At 41.4% G+C, this 23,916-nt stretch overlaps 1 protein-coding gene across 1 annotated transcript in view; it reads left to right on the plus strand.

The window, feature by feature from the left end:
• unc13a (unc-13 homolog A (C. elegans)) overlaps positions 1 to 23,916 on the plus strand; it is a gene marked incomplete at both ends in the record, with an annotated part of 50,395 nt that overhangs the window by 24,787 nt on the left and 1,692 nt on the right. Inside the window, 22 exons of the mRNA XM_083910946.1 lie at positions 383 to 552; positions 709 to 824; positions 2,241 to 2,404; positions 2,546 to 2,699; positions 2,949 to 3,017; positions 3,377 to 3,466; positions 3,765 to 3,899; positions 4,990 to 5,123; positions 5,306 to 5,391; positions 5,754 to 5,880; positions 5,979 to 6,075; positions 6,834 to 6,977; positions 7,106 to 7,183; positions 7,999 to 8,076; positions 8,377 to 8,465; positions 9,004 to 9,150; positions 9,678 to 9,801; positions 15,735 to 15,764; positions 17,123 to 17,179; positions 17,319 to 17,399; positions 18,790 to 18,937; positions 19,651 to 19,707. Coding sequence (XP_083767072.1) covers positions 383 to 552; positions 709 to 824; positions 2,241 to 2,404; positions 2,546 to 2,699; positions 2,949 to 3,017; positions 3,377 to 3,466; positions 3,765 to 3,899; positions 4,990 to 5,123; positions 5,306 to 5,391; positions 5,754 to 5,880; positions 5,979 to 6,075; positions 6,834 to 6,977; positions 7,106 to 7,183; positions 7,999 to 8,076; positions 8,377 to 8,465; positions 9,004 to 9,150; positions 9,678 to 9,801; positions 15,735 to 15,764; positions 17,123 to 17,179; positions 17,319 to 17,399; positions 18,790 to 18,937; positions 19,651 to 19,707 — 2,375 coding nt within the window. The remainder of the gene's footprint in view (positions 1 to 382; positions 553 to 708; positions 825 to 2,240; positions 2,405 to 2,545; positions 2,700 to 2,948; positions 3,018 to 3,376; positions 3,467 to 3,764; positions 3,900 to 4,989; positions 5,124 to 5,305; positions 5,392 to 5,753; positions 5,881 to 5,978; positions 6,076 to 6,833; positions 6,978 to 7,105; positions 7,184 to 7,998; positions 8,077 to 8,376; positions 8,466 to 9,003; positions 9,151 to 9,677; positions 9,802 to 15,734; positions 15,765 to 17,122; positions 17,180 to 17,318; positions 17,400 to 18,789; positions 18,938 to 19,650; positions 19,708 to 23,916) is intronic.

Below are 23,916 nucleotides of genomic sequence, written 5' to 3' on the forward strand. Positions count from 1 at the left end.
ATTCAGAAATTGTGCCTTTAAACAAGCCGACAGCACTTCTGTATGGTTGTGATTTCACTACTCCACTAACTATAGGTAGAAAGTGCTGCTACAATGACGTTACAAACGTTCCCAGCTGCAATGACGGTGTAGAGACGTCGTTTGAGACAGAGGGTGAATGCAACATATTCTAGTAGAAAAACCCAAAACACAATTTTGAACCTGAAAATGAGCATCACATGGGACCTTTAAATCCACTGTATTTGTTTATGGCTAGCTTTTTGCTTACACTTGATATTTAATGAGTCACGAATCATGATAGTAACCCATCTGGACTACTTGGCCAACTATCAGTGTTAATGCTATATTTAGTAGCTGTGACTTACTCTCTCGTCTATTTCAGTGAATGTCACAACTCCTCGGACCGCATCAAGGTGCGAGTGTGGGATGAGGACGACGACATTAAGTCTCGCGTGAAACAGAAGTTCAAGCGGGAGTCGGACGACTTCCTCGGTCAAACTATCATCGAGGTCCGCACTCTGAGCGGAGAGATGGACGTCTGGTACAATCTGGGTCAGTTGAATCTGTAGTCACATGTCTATAGTCACATATACTGCATTGATTTCAAGGTTCACTTCACTTTACAGTTATATGACTGATCTAACTTCTCTGGTTTTGATGTTTTCAGTTTGGTTCACTGTGTTACTGTATGTCTTGTGCTCTTCACAGACAAGCGTACAGACAAGTCGGCTGTGTCTGGAGCTATCCGCATGCACATTAATGTAGAGATCAAAGGAGAGGAGACGGTCGCCCCCTATCACGTTCAGTACACCTGTTTGCATGAAGTAAGCTCAGTATTGTGTGTTAGAATGTTCTAACTAACTAAAAAAATTAATTCAAGAGCTGTACTATGTATTGGTGTTTTATCTGTGTATTTTGTGAGATTTTTGGGAGACTTTATGCCTTTTATCAACCACTCCCCTTTGGGAATATTATCAATTTTACTTCTTTACTTAACTTTAAACTACCAAACAAACAAATACAGTACTCCAGTCCATTTTTCAGAGTGTGCTTATTCCTCTGCTTTTACTTAAAGGCCCAGGCATCAGTCAGTGTGCAGTGGTAAATTATTGTTATTATTGTTTGTCTGCATAACAACATGCACAACATTACGGAGATTATGCCTTTGATTCATGCCTCTACGGTCTGTATTGTATTTGGACGTACACTGCACACTAATGGTAGAGTGGACATTTAAAGGTCCCATCTTATAAAATGTGAGATTTCCTTTTATAAAGCATGTGAACGTGCTATATATATCATTCTCTTTCCACAAAGAAATGCACGGCCCGTAGCAGACTGGAGTTTTTTGTGCAAAAAAAGGAGCATTTCAGACAGGGATAATACAGGTATATTCAAACAGACAGTATCAGAAAAATAATATATTTTGTGAACATTTAAACATGTAAACATGTTCTAGTAGAAACCCAACATAAGAAACGGAAAATGAGCATAATATGGGACCTTTAAATCAAACATTTTAGAATAGAATAGATCTATAAAGCTTTATTGTCAGCGTATATAATATATAAAAATTAGGATTTTAAGAGAGGAGTCTTTGGCTGTCTGTGCATCTGTGAGTACTTCTGTGTGAAGTCACCCTGATGAATCGTGCCAAACAGTTTAATTTACTGACTGACGTTCAGCTCCATTCCAAATTAAACTTAAGTAAATACTGTGACGTTTGTTTTGCTCTCATAAGATTAAGAGCACTTCCTCCAGTAAAGACTTCAGACACACTTCCCGTCTGACTGTGTGCGTAAGACTCTGCTGCTTGACCGTAGACCCAATCACATCCTTGTATGGAGTCATTACTCAGCCCATTACTCCACAGAGCATATTAGCTGAACCTGAACAGACAAATGACCTCTGTTATTGCTGCACATAAGTGGCCATAAACCACGTAGCCGAGAACGTTTTACAGCGGCTTCATGGTTGAGTTGTCAAGATGATTTATGTACGTAGCACAGATAAACAGATCATAGGTTGCAATCAGCTCTGTTTTTGTACAATTAAACATTTAGGAACTTTGATTAAAAATGAGAAATGTGTGAATGTTGACATAGTTCTCAATAGCCATTTACCACTCGTCTCTTTCTTTGTCTTCTCTTCTTTATTTTCACCCCACTTTCTCTCTCCTGCTTTTTTCTCTCTTCACCTTCAATTCTTAATCTAACTCTTACCCATTTCCCTCTGTGTAGAACCTCTTCCACTATGTGACAGATATCCAGAACAATGGTGTGGTGAAGATCCCCGATGCCAAAGGGGATGACGCATGGAAGGTCTATTTTGAGGAGACTCCCCAGGAAATTGTCGATGAGTTTGCCATGCGTTATGGAGTGGAGTCCATCTACCAAGCCATGACGTATGTTACCGCCTGACTTCAGAATCTGAATATTTTAAAACAATATTCTGTGTGTTAGCATGCATTGCTGGTTGTTTTCATGCACTGAGTTGTCAAGTAAAGTATCCTGTATTTGCTTGCGTGTCTCTCCCTCTTTTGCAGTCACTTTGCCTGCCTGTCATCTAAGTATATGTGCCCAGGTGTGCCTGCAGTGATGAGTACCCTGCTGGCTAACATCAATGCCTACTACGCTCACACCACCCAGGCAACAAACAACGTCTCTGCTTCCGACCGCTTTGCTGCTTCTAACTTTGGGGTGAGTCACTGCAGTCATCAATAAAAGCACAAGTTATATTAAATAAATCCAACAATAAGCTTGAAGGAAACCCACAATATCCTAATTTTTATTTGCAAACAAAGGGATTTTTATTTTTGCAATCTTAGTTTTCTTTTTCACTATATGCTCATTTGATATCCTGGTGATGAAATGCCTTTAGATATTAAACAGTGTGGTGTGCCTGCTGTATGTTTGTTCATGTTAATATTTATGTTGTTATTCCCACAGAAAGAGCGATTTGTCAAGCTTCTAGACCAGCTTCACAACTCTCTGAGGATTGACCTGTCCATGTACCGCGTAAGATTGCTTCTCCTTCTTACTGTTACTGTGCCTTCATATATTATTCATACGTTCATATATTATTATGACAGCTAATAGTGTCAGGATAATCAAACTGCATGGAAAACATCCACCCGCCTCCTCTCCTTTTCTTTCTCTTTGTGAGAAACAGTTAAACGAAGCAGGCGGATGTGTTAATTAGACTGACAGCTCCTCTGAAACATGCACAGACACATTCAGGAAACACTGCACACCCACACCAACACATAAGTGTTGCCTATGCCAGATCGTGCCACACAAATACACAGTGGACAAGGATGGATGTGACGTCATGTGTTGTGCCTCACTGTATTTTCATTTTTTCTGTCTGACCGCAGAACAATTTCCCTGCCAGCAGTCCTGAGAGGCTGCAGGACCTCAAGTCCACAGTGGACCTCCTCACCAGTATCACCTTCTTCAGAATGAAGGTACCGTCGTTCTGCTCTCCACCATCAGAAAACCATTTTGCTAAATGTGTTACACATAGGATAGGAAAGGATGTCACTAACATCTAATTTCCTCTTTGCTCTAATTTGTTAAATATATATACTGTGTGTTATTGTATGATTATTACAGTGTCTACTACGTATTTGGTGCTCAAAATATTCATCTTAAAATTAACCCAGAATTAAAATGTTGTGGAAGAATCACATTTTATTTGTCTTTGCAATCAAGAGGAACATGGAGACGAGCCTTAAATGCCATCATTTTGTGAATTAATTTCAGGTCCAAGAGCTTCAGTCTCCACCCAGAGCCAGTCAGGTAGTGAAAGATTGTGTGAAAGCCTGTCTCAACTCCACCTACGAGTACATCTTTAATAACTGCCACGAGCTGTACAGCCGCGAGTATCAGACAGACCCGGTAAGAAGCACCAAATTATTCAATATCTGTGCAGGTATGAGTGAGTGTCTGTCTCTCTCTGTCTCCCTGTTTGTTTACGTTTATTGGCATTAAAAGGCATCATAAAGGTTTGTCGGTACAATATGGTAATGTGTAAGAAAGTGTGAGACAAGAGTTGGACTTACTAATCATTTTAAACCTGCATAAAAAAACCATTACAAAGAGAGATTTCACTTGGCTAAAAATGTTCCTGAAAATGTTTTTTGAATGTTATTACTGTACCTCCTTTGCTTCATTTCTGTATTTTCTGTATATGTAAAATGCATTTTGCTGTGCTGTGCTGTGCTGTGCTGTGCTGTGCTGTGTGTGTGTGTGTGTGGGTGTGTGTGTGTGTGTGTGTGTGTGTGTGTGTGTGTGTGTGTGTGTGTGTGTGTGTGTGTGTGTGTGTGTGTGGTGAGTCCCCATCATCCTCTCAGTCTGGGCAGGCTCTCCCATCCATCACTCCCGCAGCTGATTTCAGCAGGGATTTGTAGAACTTTCTTCGAGTCCTCATTAAAGCGCCAACTCCATTCAGACTCCCTAGTGAATTTCAAACAAGCATTTTTCCCTTTGAATAAAACATTTCATCCTGAGGGACGCTGCTACATTGTGGTGAAATCTCTGCAAGATCATTCTTCACTGTTCAACCCCGGCGGTGTTTGGCTTAGTTTTTTTTTCTTCCTTCCAGCTCATCTTCAAGTTTTTCAAAGATGTCGTCCAGACAGTTGACATTCTGAGTCTTTTTAAAGCTGTTTGAGCAGCCGATGTTGAATATGAATGAGTTGTTGAATTAACAACACAAGTCTCTCCGCCTCTGAAAATAAAAATACCTTTAGTAAGAGTACTAAATGGTCACACAATTAAATAACTACATTACTTTTCAGAGGAATTACCCATTGGTTATTTTTGGCTTTAGAAACGCAGTCAGTGATTTAGCAGAATACAATTATCTGCAGAATCTGCCCGAGGTGCATGTCTTTGTATCATACACTGAACAACCAGCAGTCTAAACTCCCCCAAAACGTCTGTGTAGAGTGTTATTGTGACTCTAGTTGCGTCTCTGCTTTTCCAGGCCAAACAGGGTGCTGTGCCTCCGGAGGAGCAGGGACCGAGCATCAAGAATCTGGATTTTTGGTCCAAACTCATCACACTTATCGTCTCCATTATCGAGGAGGACAAGAACTCCTACACCCCCTGCCTTAACCAGTGAGTCCCTATACGCCTCCTATATTTTCTTTCTATATTATTTTCTCCCATAACCTTTCAATTAAGATCCCATTTCCTTCTCCACAGTTTCTCTTTGGCTCTTATCTGCTCGCTCCATTCCATATACTTTCTCTCTCTAAGTGCATAAACATAAACCCTTTCTCCTTTTCTCCTCCATCAAGATTTCCCCAGGAGCTCAACGTGGGTAAAATCAGTGCTGAAGTGATGTGGAACCTGTTTGCTCAGGATATGAAGTATGCGATGGAGGGTGAGTGCAAGTCAGTGATGAGTCGCCTCTGAGCTTGACCAAGGCTTGTCAAAGCACTGAAGAGTCGTTACATAAATGTTATCATGTTCTAGTAGAAACCCAAACTACAAGTATGAACTTGAAAATGAGGATGATCTAGGCATTTAATAAAGCGTGTGTGATTTGTGTCCTTTTGGTTTTGAGCTGGGCTTTAACAACCACACAAAACACAAAAATGAAATGAAACCATTGATTATATTCAGCAGGTCTACAGGGATGTGTGTTTGATTGTGGGTCAATTGCAGTTAGGCAAATCCTAAATGCCAGAGGGGATATTTGCTTTTTACTCAACATGCATTTGCCTGCTTTATCCTTTCTCTCAGAACATGAAAAAAATCGCCTGTGCAAGAGTGCAGATTACATGAACCTGCACTTCAAGGTCAAGTGGCTGTACAACGAGTACTGCAAAGACCTGCCCTTCTTCAAGAGCAGAGTGCCTGAATATCCTGCGTGAGTAGCAACTTGTCGAAGCAACAGATATTCTCTCTCGTCTTGTCTTATTTGAGTTTCTAGTTTCTAGACATGTATTTATTTTCTCCTCTCTGTAGGTGGTTTGAGCCATTTGTCATTCAGTGGCTGGACGAAAATGAGGAAGTGTCTCGAGACTTTCTGCACGGTGCTTTGGAGAGAGACAAAAAAGATGGGGTAAAAGTTTCCAGCACTCATCATAGCTGAGTCACTGTTGTTGTTTGGGCTGAATTATTGTAATCCGTCCTTTGTACTTCCACTGCCACAATCAAAGTTATCATCCAGAGTTTCATCCTTGCTCTCTCTCTCTCTCTGCCTCCCACACGTCCCCGTGCCTCTCCTGCATTCTTCAAAGGCAACAATAGACGCACGGACACAGCAGCACCGACGAGGTCTCAAAGCAGAGAGTGTGTTTGAGCTAAGAGGGTGTTTCAGTCAAAGTGCTTCATTGTATAAATCCACTCTTTGGAAGTTTAAAGGAGTGTGGTCGAGACGTGCGTGTACTTAAAGAGGGAGACAACTCTGACAGCAGGATATTGTGAATTAATGGCCTTATTCCAGTGTTTTGACTGCAGGGAAAGCAGTCCTCACCTCATTACCCAGACTCCCCAGAGGAGCACCTACACACTCACCTCTGGCCAATTAGGGACCAGGTCCTGAACCAGCAGCCAATTACAAGGAGACAGACAGGAGCTCCCAGCTGTCACCAGATGGCCGTCTAACTGGCTGTATGGCTGGTCGGCTCTAGGGTGTCAAAGATATCAAAGGTTTTGTTGAAAATAGTATTTGATAGTCAGTCTATATGGATTTAGGTGCCCAGAGGTCACATTTTGCCAGCCATCCTCACCTGCTACTCCTTATTCATCCCTGATCACTTACGCCGTAATTTTTACTGCCCGTTTTTAATCTTCTTGCACATCCTTTCCACCCTGCAGTTCCAGGTCACATCAGAGCATGCTCTGTTCTCCTGTTCGGTGGTGGACGTGTTTTCCCAGCTCAACCAGAGCTTTGAGATCATCAGGAAGCTCGAGTGTCCTGATCCGCAGATCGTAGGACACTACATGAAGCGATTTGCTAAAGTATGTTAACTTCAATTTGCAGTCAAATCATACCTCACAAAATAAACGTATAAGGATCTTTAAATGTATTTTTTAGTACAGTCTGATGATTATTGACCTATTGCTTTTTCTTTTTTTTTTCTCTCCAGACCATCAGCAACGTGCTTCTGTCCTATGCTGATATCATATCCAAGCTGTTTGCCAACTATGTCACCATGGAGAAAGTGGTGAGTGGTCAAACACTTGATGAACCTGCGTGGATTTTCAAAGAGGAGTCGGCTCCATGTTTTCCTTCCCAATAGCGAACCTGATACTTGATACTACTTGTGTAACAGCCGATACCACACTATTAAAGAAACATATATTATTATTATGTATACTACTAACCCTGTATATATGTGATATGAATGCTATTATTGTTCAATGGCCTGGCTCAACATCAACAAAATATACAGAGAATAAATGCTACAGAATTACTTTTATAGTCTAGTTTGATAGTCATAACAGAAAAAGAACATAGATTCAAATTAATTATTATTATTATTATTATTTGAAGGATGTCGTTTTTGTTGTTTTATTGATTTAAAAAAAAAAATATATATATATATATAAAATTCTAAAAACGCATACATACTCTTTAACATCATCAACAACAACAGAAAACAAGGAAAACTTACCCTTAACCAAACCTGACACTGCAGTGTATACAACTTTAATTGAAAGAGAGAGAGAAAAAAACAATACATACCTACGTACAGTATATTGTATAGGAATATGATGCAGAAGTAAATAAATAGCACATAAAGATTAAACAAGCCGGCAAATACTTCCAGGGAAAAGCGAGTCAGATTAAAATTAATAATTACTTAAAAACACGTTTGTGTTTCAGTTTAACGCTGCTGTTCTCTCTTTTCTAACAAACATGTTAATAATGTCTCCATTACATCCGGAACTGTTCGGTATATTCATAGTTATTGTAAGAATGTGTCCTTTGAATCCTGTAGCAACATAAAGTCTGATCCATTTGTCTTTCTGCCCTCAGCCCTGCATCCTGATCAACAACATCCAACAGCTGAGAGTTCAGCTGGAGAAGATGTTTGAGGCCATGGGTGGAAAAGATGTGAGTGGCTCTTCTCGATCCTGCTCTGTCCATTACTTTCATTATTACTGTAAAACACGTCCGCCCAGTGACTCCAACCAGGTGTGTGTGTGTGTGTGTGTGTGTGTGTGTGTGTGTGTGTGTGTGTGTGTGTGTGTGTGTGTGTGTGTGTGTGTGTGTGTGTGTGTGTGTGTGTGTGTGTGTGTGTGTGTGTGTGTGTGTGTGTGTGTGTGTGTGTGTGTGTGTGTGTGTGTGTGTGTGTGTGTGTGTGTGTGTGTGTGTGTGTGTGTGTGTGTGTGTGTGTCCATGTACGTACTCTAGCTGTGTGTGGAGGCCAGTGATATCCTGAAAGACCTGCAGGTTAAGCTCAACAATGTCATGGATGATCTCAGCAGGATATTTTCTGTCAGGTAGAAACACACACACACACACACACACACACACACACACATATTTAGACAGGCCGACAGTGCAGACTTCTGTAGATAGATATTTACTAGTGCTATACAAAATCATCGGATTACTAACCCTTACCCTCCAACAGGTTAAATACATACATACCTCACTGAACCAGAAGGCAATGTGAGGCAAGACAGCTTCCAAACCTGCAAAACTAACTGCATTAAAACTCAATGGCACACAGTGACGCTGGCAGCAGCCACACACTACCAACAAAGTCTGTGTAGCAGTTTAAAGAAACCTGCTGCGGCCCGCCTACGAATGCTGCGCGCCCATTCTCCATGTATTTTGTCTGTTAAGCACAAATGAGCTGCAGGCCCAGTCGGTTCAGAGGAATGGCAACCTGTGCCATCTGCTTTATGCTAACAGCTTGTATGCACTAAATAGGGGATGTGATACCTCTCAGAGAGTCGCCTGCTCTTTTCCTCATAACTCTCGACGTAATCTGTTTTCTTTTAAAGTATCTTCTGTTTTTATTTCACTCTGTAGTTTCCAGCCTCACATAGAGGAGAATGTGAAGCAGATGGGAGACATCTTGGCTCAGGTGAAGGGAACCTCAAATGTGGGGAATGCCAGCAGCGTGGCCCAGGATGCGGACAACGTCCTGCAGCCCATCATGGAGTTCCTGGACAGCAAGTGAGGCAGTCTGACATTTAAGTGGGGTCTAGTCCAGTCTAGTCTAGTCCAGTTTTTTGTTTCTGCCATCTGAAGGTAGGTTGAATGTTGAATCGCAGTTAAGATCCATGTGCACATGTCTGTGAGGTTAAACAGCAGCGCAGGAGGAGTTTTACCACCAGTCCACACACACAAGTGTAATATTTTGACATTTTACTTTAAGAGGAATTTTTACTTTATTTCATAGTCATGCAATGGATTATGTCAAGCTAATATTATCACTCAAACTGCTCACCAAGAGCAAGGTATCCACAACTTTTCCTGACTCTAGGTGAGCAGACGCAGTAGAGAAATTCCCAAAATCTGAGGCTTTCTGATGAGCCTTTTTTGGGTTTCAGGAATTTCAAGCAACACCCCTTTTTGGCTCAGTCTCCTCTATTCTTTATCATTATTTTTTCCTCTTCAGAAAAACAGTGTTTTCTTCCTTCAGCTGCTTATTGTTAATCTCTCCTTCCTGTCTTCTGTCTCGCCCCCCCTCCTGTCTCCAGCCTGACTTTGTTTGCTAAGATCTGTGAGAAGACTGTGCTGAAACGTGTGTTGAAGGAGCTGTGGAAGCTGGTGATGAACACCATGGAGAAGACCATCGTTCTACCGCCACTCACAGACCAAACGGTGAGAGCGGACATACTGTACGCACATATACTCATACAGAGGCATAGAGGTGTACAAATACACACAATAATGAAACCAAGCTACACATGTTTGCACACGTTGCTGTGTGTGCCTGCAGCTGTACAGGCAAGATATTTTTTGTTGACGTTGCTACAAAGAGATAAGAACATTTGATCAGCTGATGACCACAGCAGTAAGGTAGACAGCTAAAAAATGAAAACATGAAGCACACATACACACACGCATGCAAACTGCAAACTCACACACACCTCAGCAGAAAAAAAGAAGAGGAGGTGGAGAATAAGGAGAGGGAATACAAGGGCAGACATTTTGTGTGTGTGTTGCGATTCAAGATGGCCCGCTTAGAAACAAAAGATGAAGCTACATCACATCTATACGGCATCCTACCCACACATTATACTTAGCATCGCCCCCAGTGCCTTTATTCATTCAAACTATCAAGATGAAACCTTTTTTTTTTTTAAGATAAAAGGAGTGCACCATATCATTCTAACACCAGCTCATGGCTGCTCTCCAGTATGTCAGCTAACAACTATCTGGAGAGATTTCTGATTTATGAGTAACTCATAACAGAGCGGCAGAAAAATACTTGCCCAAAGGATCTGGCCCACTTCCAAAAAGACTCTTACATTTTGGAAAGCAGCCTCTTGTTTTCTTTTGTTTTGGATATATGTGTTCTTATTTCTGTTTGGTTATGAACTAAAGAGCCTCATATCACTGTTAATAAGGTGATAGTTAACATATACAGTGCTGGCCAGTTATCAACACAACTGGTTCAGCCTCAGTAGCCATAGGTCTGCAGTTAGCCCTGTCCAACTGAGTTTATCCAATTAGGAAAAAGAGAGGAACAAAAACAGGAGAAGATGGTGAGCTCGAAAATAGCTATTTTTGTCATTTGACGGTGATGTTAAAGTGCTACTTTACACTTTTCTATCCAGGTCTGTGTCATGGTAATGTTGGCATTGAGTTCAGATGAACGAGTTTGACGTGTCTACGTAGTGGAAGTCCCAGAGGAACAGAGCAAAATCGGTTCACCTGAACACAATAGAGTGCTGCAGGGATGAGGTTTTTTTTGTTAGCATTGCCCTGGGTTCCCTTGACAAAAAGTCACTGGGATTTTTCCACTGGATTTTGGATTATTGCAGAAAATAAACTCTGTGGGGATCAAACGTTTATGTTACTTACTTAAATGAACGCAAATGAACACTTTTATGAGAGTAAATGGAACCATCAGAAGTAAAAAGCTAACGTTAGTCTATGAGCTTACCACACTAACCACTCATTTAGCCACTTGTTAGCAACCACCTCTTTTTAGACACGTACCATACAAGCTTTAATATTCATGAGCTATGTACTGAAAAAATGTAAGTCTGGCAAAAATGGACCCAATGGTCTTTTTTGGCATGAAAATACATCAAATAAGCCATTGACATAGTTTTTTTTTTGCTGCTCAACCGTGTGTAAAGAATGCCCAGAGAGACGCGAACAGCCCCAAAGGGCTAACACTGATTAGTTCGGGGCGGTGCGCTGAATGCATCCAAAACGGTATTTCTTAAACACAAATATTCCTCAAAATACAACTAAACCTCTGCAGTAGCATGATTAGGATCCCTACACATAAAATGAAGCACCAACAACGTAGTTAGCGAACCCAGAATCTATAAAAAAAAACTGTCCTGTCCAGGGTGTACCCCGCCTCACGCCCGATGTCAGCTGGGATCGGCCCCAGCCCCACCGCGACCCCGACGGGGATAAGCGGTTGAAGATGAATGAATGAATGTTTTACAAGTCTGTGCCTTACCAGTAGGTCCATGTTGACAAGTAGTCCATACAAGTCAATTAACCAATGCACTGGAGTTCAGTTCAAGGGTTCGTCAGGGTTTTCTTCCTGCAGCACTCTACGCCAAAATTTACGCGACACAGACCGGGATTAAAATCAGCAAAATATCTCTTTAAAAGCTAAAACACTAATGTGCTCTATTCTGAAAACAGAAGGTGTTGTAGTAAAGTTACTTGCTGGCTCCGCTCACTTCTCTACCTGTACTTAGTCCAGGCTTTAGACAGGTCTGAATTTTTCCACGTCCGTCCAGCCCTGAGGCCCAAACTTGTGTTATATGATTGATGTGGGGCTCTTTGCAGCTTGACTGACCCTTCTCTCTGGTTGTTGTTGTTGTTGTTGTGATTACTATTACATCCCGCTCCCACCGCTCTCCCTCCACAGATGATTGTAAGTACAGCACTCCTGCGTGTGTGTCTGTCTGTCCGTCCACGGTGGTTGATTCTCTGCTATATGTGGCTGCGATCTTCCCCTGTTTTTACCCCACATCACACCCACTCCCTTCTCACAGCCTCTCAGATCTGTCCCATTCTGTCTCTTCTTCTTCTTCTTCTTCTTCTTCTTCTTCTTCTTCTTCTTCTTCTTCTTCTTCTTCTTCTTCTTCTTCTTCTTCTTCTTCTTCTTCTTCTTCTTCTTCTTCTTCTTCTTCTTCTTCTTATTGTTTTTCTCTTGTCTTCTTCTCTCCTCTTCTTCTTCTTATCCTGCTCTCTTTCTTCTTCATCCTATTCTCGTTTCTTCTCTCTTTTGTATCTCCCTTTCTGCTTTTTCTCTTCTCCCTTTTATTTCTTTTATCTTCTACTTATTTTTTCTCTCCTCTACCTTTGTCTCCTCCTCCTACTTCTTCTCTCTCCCATTTCTTCCTGCTCTTCTTCCTCTTCTCGTCTTCTTTTTCTTCTCCCTTTTCTTTTCTTTCTCTTATAATCCTTCTTCTCCTCCTCCTCCTCCTTCTTTCTCTCCTCCTCCTCCTTCTTTCTCCTCCAACACTGTCTCTCTTTTGAGAAGACAGAAGCATGGTGCATTCCTGACTGGTTCTGATAGGTCCCACACCCCTTTCAAAAGTCTCCACCAATCAGTGCCCTCCTCTTCTGCTCTCTCTTCTTCCCGAACACTCTCCTCAAACAGGAAGTGGTACTCCTCTCTTGCGCCTGGTGTTGCCTTGTTTCTTCTCATGCATTGTGTCCTTTTACTGCGACTCTAGTGGGGTGACTCTGATCTCTCGGTGGCTTGGTATCTGGTGTCCTGCCCCACCCCCAGCCCCTTTTTTCCTCCTTCTGAGCCTCCCCCCACTGTCCCCACCTCTTCCCCACCTGTTTGAACTGTCCCCACCCCCCTCCCACCGCCCACTGTGGGTTTGTTGCTTGCATCTGATCTATTTCAACACTGCAGTCTTCTCTCAGTATACTGTACAACACTGTACTGTATGTCTCTGCAGACCTGTCATGTCGGTCTGTCCTGGTTTGATTTCATGTTCTGTTGTTATTACAATGATTGTAATGCTGGTATTATGTCACTGGTATTATGCCCATGCACACAATGTTTTTTATTAACCCTATGCGGACGAGATTAGTTTAATGTGGGGATGTGGGAGGGGTTGCTCGATTTACCACTGCCGTCACCTCCGTGTTGTCATGTGCGTGCTTCGTAACTTCCTGATATCACAAAACCAACTAAACAGGAAAATAGAGGACAGAATAAATTATCTAAAAAATGTAAGCACCTCCATGCTCAAAAAGAGTGGAAACTACGTATTGACAGGATATGACAGTATATCAACATATGTTTTACAGAGGATCGTATTCGGACAGGACTAGTTTAAACGGAGGTATTTTTGCTGAACCGTTCTACAGAAGGTGAAAATCGCCCTATTTTTTACTGACATTCACCGGAGTAATTACTGACCTGGTGCATTCAGACAGGACTCAAACCTCTGGTAAAAATGACTTTACCCCATGCCCCCAAATTAAACTCATTCCGTCTGAATCGGGCTTTACAAGATGTTTGGTTTTGACGTTGGTCCAAAACGCGCATTCAATGTGTAAAAAAACACTCTTAAAGCTCTAGTGTATGTGAACTGAGTGAGGCATCTATATTAAAATACCTTAAAGAATAACCTATATTGAGATATGGTTTACTTGATTCTAGGGCTGAGTGATATGACGATATATACATATATATATACGGTATATATATATAATTAAAACAATATGAAAATGTCTATTGTATGTATTTTTCTATATTGTTTTATTGCAATGTTGAAAAATGTAATCTGTTTTTTTTAATATATCGAGATATGAAGATTATGATACAGAAGTGTTTTGCCATATCGCCCAGCCCTACTTGATAGTACACATGTGAACAATAAATAAATAGTGCTGCTCAGGTGTTTCTCGGTCCACGGGATCTGCAGTGCTTCTTTATCTTCAAATTGAATCAAAGGTGAAAGAAGTACTCAGTTCCTTTACTTATGTAAAAGAAACAAAGTCACACCATGAAAATTGTCCATTAAAAGTCCTGTTCTGAAAATATTACTCAATAGAAGTATTATCCGTAAAATGTACTTAAAGTATCAATATGTAAAAGTACTTACTAGGCAGAAAAATGTTGCCTGTGAGTGTTTTAACTTTTTAATATACTGTTGAGTAGATAAATCTATGCGATATAAATGCTACACACTTCGATCATGATCAGGTGGTACTTGATTGTGATTGAGTAAATGTACTTAGTTACATTTCACCACAGAGTTGGATATTATGTAGATTGACCATTAGGCGATGCACTTATTTGCGTTCTTCTCAAGAGTAACATAACAAAAAGATTGATACCACTCTCATATCAGGAGTAGATTACAGTGTAAGTGTAAGCAGAGGGAGACGGATAGCTTTGCTTACATCAGTTCACAAATCAACGAATCAGCCTACCAGCACCTGTAAAGCTATCTGATTAACGTGTTATATCTTGTTTGTTGTTACAGGTAAATGTAAAATTGAGAACTCTCAGTTGAGAACTTGAGAACTCTCTGAAAGTTACACACATAGACTGTATATAAAGACGCACGACATGGCTCCGCTTCCCCCCACGGTACAAAAATAAAGCCTAAATATCCCGTGTAGTTGCACTGCCATGTTATAAGTTTCGAAGCACCTCCTCGAGTCGATCACAACTGTCAATTATGACGTTGCTACCCGTTTTTTATAGCATCAAATAACTAATTAATGAGAGTTGAAAAAAAAATATTTGAGGTGAACTTTGATTTTTGAGTCCCATCCAAGATGCTTTGGCTTCACTAAGCCTTCGATCTTAATATTCATTCTATGGTTACACGTGTAACTAATTCTTGGTAAACTGCAGCCGAGTAGAGTGCCTTCATAGAGTCCTGACATTTCCATCACATAACTCATATAATTTTTTATATTTTGTTTGTGTAAGGATTAAACAATCTAGACATAATGTGTTTATTAATGAGCTTTATAGGTGCTGATAGATGAAGTGGATGAAGCAAAACTTTTTCAAAACTCTGAGCAAGAAGGCGAATAAGCATATTCCCTAAAAACTAGTTCTTTATCTTACATTAATCAAGTATATTTTGTGTGATTAATAGGAAAGCTCTTTGCTTCCACAATGACATTTGATGCCATCATGTTTTATAAGTTACATTTGGGTTTTTACTCTACAATATTCTCTTTGTTTCCTGTTACTGTTTTTGCAGTAAACTAATTACAAGTGACCTGGCCCCAATATCAGATCCTGTAATTGTAGCCTCCCATAAAACAGCACAGTGATGGATTTCACCTGCATATGTCTAAGTACATTTGTCAGCATCCATTTCCTTCTGTCAGCATGTACGCTGTTCAACCTGCAACACTATGTTTTCTTTGTTATCATGTAAAGCATAAAGTCTGATGTTGCTTTGAAAGGGAAAGCTAATGACATCTCTGGCAGTGACGGGTACCCTCAAAGTTTTTTTGCTGCATTTTGCAACACACAAAAAAAAAAATCTCATGTAGCCGATGAGAGTGAAGTCAGACTGCAGGGACTGGCCACTGCTTGAAGAATTAACCACATGCTCTCTTTCCAGGGGAGGCTGAAGAGTGCTTCTCACAGTGATGTAAGGACTAAACCCCTTTAGCTCAATGTGTCTTGTCTCTCCAGTCTACTGTATTGTCTCTCCGTGTCTTCGTCTCTCTCCCTCAGCTCGCCAGTCAAACAAAGCGTTGAAAATATTGATTTTTCACTTTTGTTTATACGCAGCATTCCTCCACAGTGCTGTTTATATGCTGTGAGAAATGCTGTGGCAGTAGCTGCCTGCACTTCCAGACTCACCGCAGGGCACACACTCTAATCTACATACAGACATTTGCGTCTCAAACGCACCACAAACCATAAATCAAGGAGTTCAATCGTCACTTGATTTCACCCAGATTTTCGAAAAACAATGCACGGTTTTGTTCATTATTGCAAAGCATCACAGAAGAAAAATCAGGGTGTTAAGTAGTTATTTTAACCACAGCAGCCCCTGCAGCAGGAGGCACAACTATCTACCTTATTTCCTGTCAGTTTAACGTAGTGTAGCAGTGAAGGTGGCTGGATTACTCTCACATGACGCAGGCATTGCTTTAAGTGAATAGATACATCATTATTTTAATATTTCTAATATAATTAATCTGTTAGATTAATTATTATTATGATATTGTTCTTCAATAGGTTGTAGACTCACTCATAGTGTAAAACAAAAGCTTTTTTCAGGCCCAGGGCTGAAATAAAGGGTAGGATGTGAAGGTGTAGCATGTAGCACTTAGTGATATATTCTCTTACCAGAGTATTGCATTAGGCTGAACATCCAGTAAATACCTGCGCTGACCACAGCGCAACTGCCTAAATCCTACGTGTGTATGTATGTGTGTGTTCTTAAGTGCAAGAGTGTGTCTTTTTTCTTGCCCTTACTACGAGCTGAACTACTTCCCCTTCTCTCTGTTCTGTTCTGTGTGTGTGTGTGTGTGTGTGTGTGTGTGTGTGTGTGTGTGTGTGTGTGTGTGTGTGTGTGTGTGTGTGTGTGTGTGTGTGTGTGTGTGTGTGTGTGTGTGTGTGTGTGTGTGTGTGTGTGTGTGTGTGTGTGTGTGTGTGTGTGTGTGTGTGTGTGTGTGTGTGTGTGTGTGTGTGTGTGTGTGTGTGTGTGTGTGTGTGTGTGTGTGTGTGTGCGCGCGCGTGTGCGTGGATTTGGAGTGTAATGTTTTAGAATAAATAAAACACAGATAAGTGTGATGACAGCACTTGAAGGAGAAAGTACCTCGACTTCTGTAAAGTGGCTTAGAGTGATTGTGACTTTGAATGTGTGTGTCAGAAACGTTGCTGTCCTCTGTGTGACACTAAGCCGTTGACTGCCGCCCTGCATTGTCGCGATAATAACAAAACTCTGCTCTCTCCTTCTGTCTACCCTTCTTCTATCTGTGTTTCTGTTTCTTCCAGGGCACTCAGCTCATCTTTAACGCTGCCAAGGAGCTGGGACAGCTGTCCAAGCTGAAGGTACGATATGTTTTTACTGCACTCAGCCTGTCATCAGTGTTTCAGATCAGGACTCTAATTGCTTAGAAACTACGAGACAGGGCGTATGATTGGACAGACGCATCATGTTTGTCTGAGCTTCTATTGTTGTCTTCTTCAGGAGCACATGGTTCGAGAGGAGGCCAAAGCGCTCACTCCTAAGCAGTGCGCTGTCATAGAGCTGGCCCTGGACACCATCAAGGTAGAAACTTACTGCTAAAAGTGCACAGGCATTCACTGTTAGGAGCCACCTCAAATGTTTGGTCAGTTGAAATTACAGTAAATTAAAGTATAGGCTTTGGTTGTACAATCTAGATGGGACCTACAAGGATGTGGTGTTTAACAACTTAACCTATAAGACTTTAAACTTTCTATTTGTTGCTATTTATTTAGTTATAGAAGTTATGGAAAACTTACTTTATGATAATTTATTCCATATTTATATGTAGGAATAAAATACATCCACAGACATAAACAAAGTGAAGTTAAAAAAATAACCTAAATGTATATTTTTGATGTTTTTCTTTTCATTAGTCTGAAAGAAGACGGGGAGAAAAATGTCAAATATGACCAGTGCATGAAAACATATATTTTGTCTCAGGTGTCTCCCCTTCAGCAACAACAGGATTCTGAATCTCCTGTACCTTTGAGATAGGTTAAGAAAGGGAAGATAAGACATATTTAAATTGGACATTTAAATTAAGAGGCTTTCACAGGGTGAAGAGAAGAGAATGATTCAGGCTGAGTAGAGCTGTAACAGCCCGGTAACATGCCAGAGATTATGTACATATTTAATTAATACGAGCTGTTGTTGGTGGGCCCAGAATTTCTATCAACTCGTGCTGCAGAGACAGAAACTGGCATCACTTGTAGAGAAGTTTGCAGGATAGATTAATGTAGGGCTGCACCTCGCACATATTTTCCATTATTAAAGTATTTGCCAGCCTTTATTTCGATTAACTGATGAATCGTTTGGTCTACAAAACATGAGATTACAATGAAAAATGGCCGTCACAATTTACTTGAGCCCAAAAAATGTCTTGTTTTGACAGATGTTCAGTCCAAAACCCAAGAATATTCAATTTACTATATTGTAAGACAAGGAAAAGCAGCAGCTAATTCCCCACATTATCACACTAAGAACTATTAACGGTCCGCATTTTTGCTTGAAAAATAATGATTCATCTATTATCTATTTCTTTTTCAATAATTTCCTGTAAGTCTCATCTCATCTCATCTTCATCCGCTTATCCGGGGTCGGGTAGCGGGGGAAGCAGCTTTAGCAGGGGACCCCAAACTTCCCTTTCCCGGGCCACATTAACCAGCTCTAACTGGGGGATCCCGAGGCGTTCCCAGGCCAGTGTGGAGATATAATCTCTCCACCTGGTCCTGGGTCTTCCCCGAGGCTAGAATTATCAACTAATTAATTAATAGACCAGTCATTGCAGATCTGTATATCTGTGTAAACATTTTAAATCCATTTTTTCTCATAAGAACAAAGAAAATACCTTCTGTTTTTCGAGAATATTTTGCAGCAGTAGGTAAGTTAACATCTGACTTGTACTTCGTCTGCCTGTCTTTGTGTGTGTTAGCAATATTTCCATGCTGGTGGTGTGGGCCTGAAGAAGACTTTCCTGGAGAAGAGTCCTGACCTCCTGTCTCTCCACTACGCTCTGTCCCTCTACACGCAGGCGACAGACAAACTCATTAAGACGTTTGTTCAGTCACAGAACGCACAAGGTAAACTAATGAGCTTTACTCTCTGCGACACTTCCTTTGGGAGACTTGATTCTCTTTTTACTTTCATTGAAGTTAATGTCTGATGTTACGTAATTCTCTGATCGAGATGAGTGTATCTCCGTTTGCGCTGTGCGTGTCTCCGGGGACGCACTCTGCTTAGTGTCTACCAGTCCTCTTTTGATATTAGGGTTTCCCAAATGCCGAGTTCTATATCCTGAGAATATCTCACATGCTTTGTAGAGCATGAAGTCGCGGCTGTAACTGCATAATACTTTCTCTGAAATGCTGAGTCTCCTGGTAGCCAGCTTCAGCAAACTAAGAGAATATTATTTACATGATCTGACAGCTATTTGCAATGAAAAAAAAAAACATCCTCCCCCTCTTTTCTGTCGCTCTTTGATTCTGTTGCTCAGGCTCCATCCTACCGTCAGACGGCTACATAACAACCATCATCTTTGTGGAAGCGCTGATGCTGACACACTGTCCCCGAGCGGCGGTCATAGCAATGCCATTTGAGCGGATGATCGCTTAAAATTTAATTAGCAAAAATATGTACGAGTCAACAGTAGATCTCTGTGAGCTTTGCATGTCTCTCTGTCTTCAGGGACAAAACTTATAAATGTTGGTCTGTTTTTCTACTCTGCAAACCTCATATTTCTACGTGTTTCTCCTTTCTCTGTCTACTCCCTCCTTCTGCCCCGTCTGTGGGCCAGTGTTCGACGGGAAGGGGGTGAGATTCACCACTAGTGAGGATGTTTACCCAGACAAGGGTATGTGGCACTCAGGCTCAGGGCCTGAGACATCCAGGAATACTGGAAAGCCTCCAGCCAAAAAGCCCAACTCCCTCCACCCTCCACCCCATGTGCATCCCAAAACTCCCCCTGCCTGCTCAAACTCATCCCAACAGACAAATGCAATGCACAGATTGAACATCTTTTTCCACTCTATCCCTGCCTTTTTTGCGCACACATACTGAACATGCCCACCGCAACAATCAGAACATAGACTTTATGCATTCATGCATGTAATGTACACACTGATGTCTGTATGTACGGAACTGTACTGAATACATACCCCATGGACTGTATGTATGAGCAGACACTAAAGCATGATGTGCTGACATCAGACAAGAAGAATAGAAATGCATTAAAGTGTGAAGGAATCCTGATCCAGCATGATGTCACCCAGAGATGGCCTAGGTCTGTGTGTGTGTGTGTGTGTGTGTGTGTGTGTGTGTGTGTGTGTGTGTGTGTGTGTGTGTGTGTGTGTGTGTGTGTGTGTGTGTGTGTGTGTGTGTGTGTGTGTGTGTGTGTGTGTGTGTGTGTGTGTGTGTGTGTGTGTGTGTGTGTGTGTGTGTGTGTGTGTGTGTGTGTGTGTGTGTACGTGTGTGTGTGTGTGTGTGTGTGTGTGTGTGTGTGTGTGTGTGTGTGTGTGTGTGTGTGTGTGTGTGTACACATGTGGGCAGAGGAAGAGCGAGTGACTGAGTGAGTATGTCCTTAAGGTTGGCGAAGCAGAAGAGCAGTGTATCAGTGTAATGTCCGTCTCCAGAGAGGAAATTCTTTTCCCCCACGTGACCACCCCTGCCGCTGTGTTTTAAGTGAAGGGCGCTGATGAAGAGGACTAGAACGAGGACAGAATAATGACGGCTGTTTGCTCAGTTTTTGTCTGGGAGGGCTCCGTGTCCTCGCCTGCTCTATCCTCTCACACAAACACAGAGACGGACACGTTCAAACACATAAACATCTCCCACGTGCAGCGCGGCCCACCCTACAGCGGTGATGAGAGAAAGGGTGCTCAACTCATCCCCCACTCCAAAGATTGAGCCAATCAGAGACAGTCCCTCAGGTCAGGTGGTCAGATTTCTGTCACTTTAGATTAGTATCAAAAGATCTGACTCTTGCTCCGAAACACTCACACAGGATGACTTCATTTGATGATGCGCAAGAGCCGTCACAACAGTGGTATGTAAAGTGGTTACGGCTCCAGTAAGCATCTTATAAAAGAGATATTGCATACCAAGTTGTGTTATTCCTATGGACGAAAGCCAATGAGAATATTATGGAAGCACTATAAGCAGCTGATTACTACTGAAAACGTTGTTTTGGTTCTCAAAAACCAAGGAATTGACCACCCATCTGCCTGATTTTGTGTGGTCTAAATTTGCCCCACCTGAAATCTTCAGTAGGTCATTTCGAGTTTTCAGTCTCAACAGCTTGATTTTATTCTCTTTAAGGTCACAAAATCAAGTTAAGGCTGGGCTGTAGGACGATATATGAGTCTGCCTGATTAAATAAAGATTAAATTTAAAGAAAATATATATACCGTCAAAAAGAAATAAAGATCTCTACCGTATGTATTTTTCTATAGAATTTCTATCAAAGTTTTGGAAAAAACAGTTGCTGCACTGTGTTACAGAAATACCAACGTCATTTGGAAGATATTCTGATCCTTGCATGTTCTGTTCATTTTGCACTAAAGTTCTTAATAAAATGAGTAAATTCTACACAAATATCGAATTGGACAGCAGTACTCAAAAATAGGATGTTTATGTATTGAATTACTAGACAACATGCTATCGTTATCATTATCAAGATACTATCAGGAAAGAAGTCGATCACCCCGGCGTGATTAAAGTGTTTCAAAGGTTTCAGTCGTCTATTATCAAGCTCGTCTCTTTGGATCACATGACAGACAACCGGATTTACCTGACTGGACAGAAGACTGATCACTTCCATTCAGAGTCGATTGCTTATCCTTGGTAGGATTTTAAGTTCAGTTCAGAATAACTTTTTTTTTACTTGACTTTTTAAGCCTTCAAAACTAAGAAATTTCCGCAACTTCAATCTTGTTGTTGTTGTTGTTGTTGTTGTTGACATTTCTGGATTTGTGAGGGGAACTCAGAGCGCACAAACTCAGACCGATGGTTTTCAAAACGATATATTTCATCGTGATCGACTCAGTTGTATTCAAAATTCACATGAAGTTTCCAGTAGTGGTTAAATTTCACAGTGATTCATTTGCTTATGAAATTTTAAATAAACGCGGTCTGTCTCTGCTTCCATAGTGGAGGTACAGTATATATATAGAAAACAAAGTAGTGAGTCCCGCCAGCTGCTCGATGTCCCGGGCGGTAACAAGGATGCAAATGAACTTCCTGCCAAGAAGCTGTCGCGGGATAGTTTTTGCAACCATATTAGAGCAGATGATTAGAGTAGGATGACTGAGAGAGGCTGAGTGGAATTTATTCTTATTATCCCAACTGCTGCTGATCAGTGATGACTGTCCTCCTGTAGGCTACGAGCTGTATTATCTGGAACAGAAATAAATCAAAGGTCAATTGTGAATATGCACAGGCGACGCTTTGACGCAATCACAGTACAAGTTTAATGAATATTTGCAATATGGTAGAAATATTTGCACCTCTGATTTCATTGTTTATTGAAGAAGAAAAGCCTGCATTTAATTTCATTGGCAACATCTTTCTGCCTCCCGGCCAGCAAAGTTTCTTTCTCATCTTTTATGGATGTCCTCCATAGAGAAGACAAGGCCAGATGGACGACTGCTGCTCTCTTTGGTCCCGTTGGCAGTGAGACCAACAATCCCATAATGCTCCCTGGAGAGATGCAGAGCTGCAAGCCAGGAACACTCTGCCGTCTAACTCCCACAGACACCTTGTTTAGTGGGCGGCTGGTTGAAAACGCACACACACAGGCTGCTAGTTGTCACCACAGAGATACGGTTGACAAAGTGAAGACACTAATTAAAACATTGAAAATGAATGCCCATCTGTCGCCGTATCCTTCTGGAGTTGTGTGTGGAAACTCAACCACTTGTTCACATGCAGCACAAAAACACACACAGAGGAAAGATCTTCACTATCTCCCTCCCAGACAAAAGTGTTGGAGCCTGAGTGGAGCCATCACTGTCTTCTTTACCCTAAAATCGTCTGTATGGAGCAAAGAAAACCAAGACCTGAACTTGGATCCGGGTCCAGAGTTGAGTTATTGAGGATGGGGGTGATACAGACTCATGCAATAACGTCCTATGTATGGGGCAGATAGAAACAGCAATGGTAAAATTATGCTGTGGAGAAACATGACAATATTATCTAAATACAGTAAACCATATTTGAAAAATATGGATCTGGAATTTGAACTTGAATTTGAGTCCTCCAGACGGGAGCATATCTGTGTTCCCAGGGTCGTATGTTCCCCAGTATATTATCCTCTTAATATGACTCATTAACGAGACTGTTCAAATGTTTTTATGCTCTCAGCCATATCTGTAGCCTTCTTACATTATAATCCTAAACAAAAGATAGTTTTCTTGAGATATCTCCACAGTGGCTGAACAGATTTTTACCACTCAAACTACATTTGACACGTACATCTCCCTTCATCCGCATGCAATTTGAACTGTGAAGATCTCCCTCACCAATCACTTACAATGTTAGTTTATATCAGCGGGATGCCCACCTCCAGACACTCTTCACTGTACAGATTTATTGAGACACTTCTGAGAGACTGAGCTGTTTGTCTCTCCGTTAGCTCCTTCCCCTTCCTTGTCCCTATTATTGCCATGCTTGGGTTAAAGTCTTGACCAAGGAATGGGTTTATCCACCTGTCTAGATCCATCTGAGCATGTTCTGACCTGATCTATGTCGGGAGGAACCACACTGTCAGTTGACCTTCTCCAGTTCCTCTCCGTCTTTTTCTCAGCCTCTTACTAACCACCCCTGCATCCTAACAGACATCTTGCATCTATGAGTGGGCACAAATCACTGTACTTACTGGATCCAAAAATGAACTCTCAATTGCTCAATCTGCACAAAGGCTATTCAGTCAGTTTTGCTAAAGAAATTAATATAGTTACTTATTTCAGGTCGAACTATTCACCAGACTGTAGGTGTAGAACTGACAGTTCTGTTCTGCCACTCCAAGAGGCTTCATCACTTCATCAGTATTATAGTTATACTGCAT

The sequence above is a fragment of the Echiichthys vipera genome (assembly GCF_963691815.1).
Source record: "Echiichthys vipera genome assembly, chromosome: 3".
NCBI lineage: Eukaryota > Metazoa > Chordata > Actinopteri > Perciformes > Trachinidae > Echiichthys > Echiichthys vipera.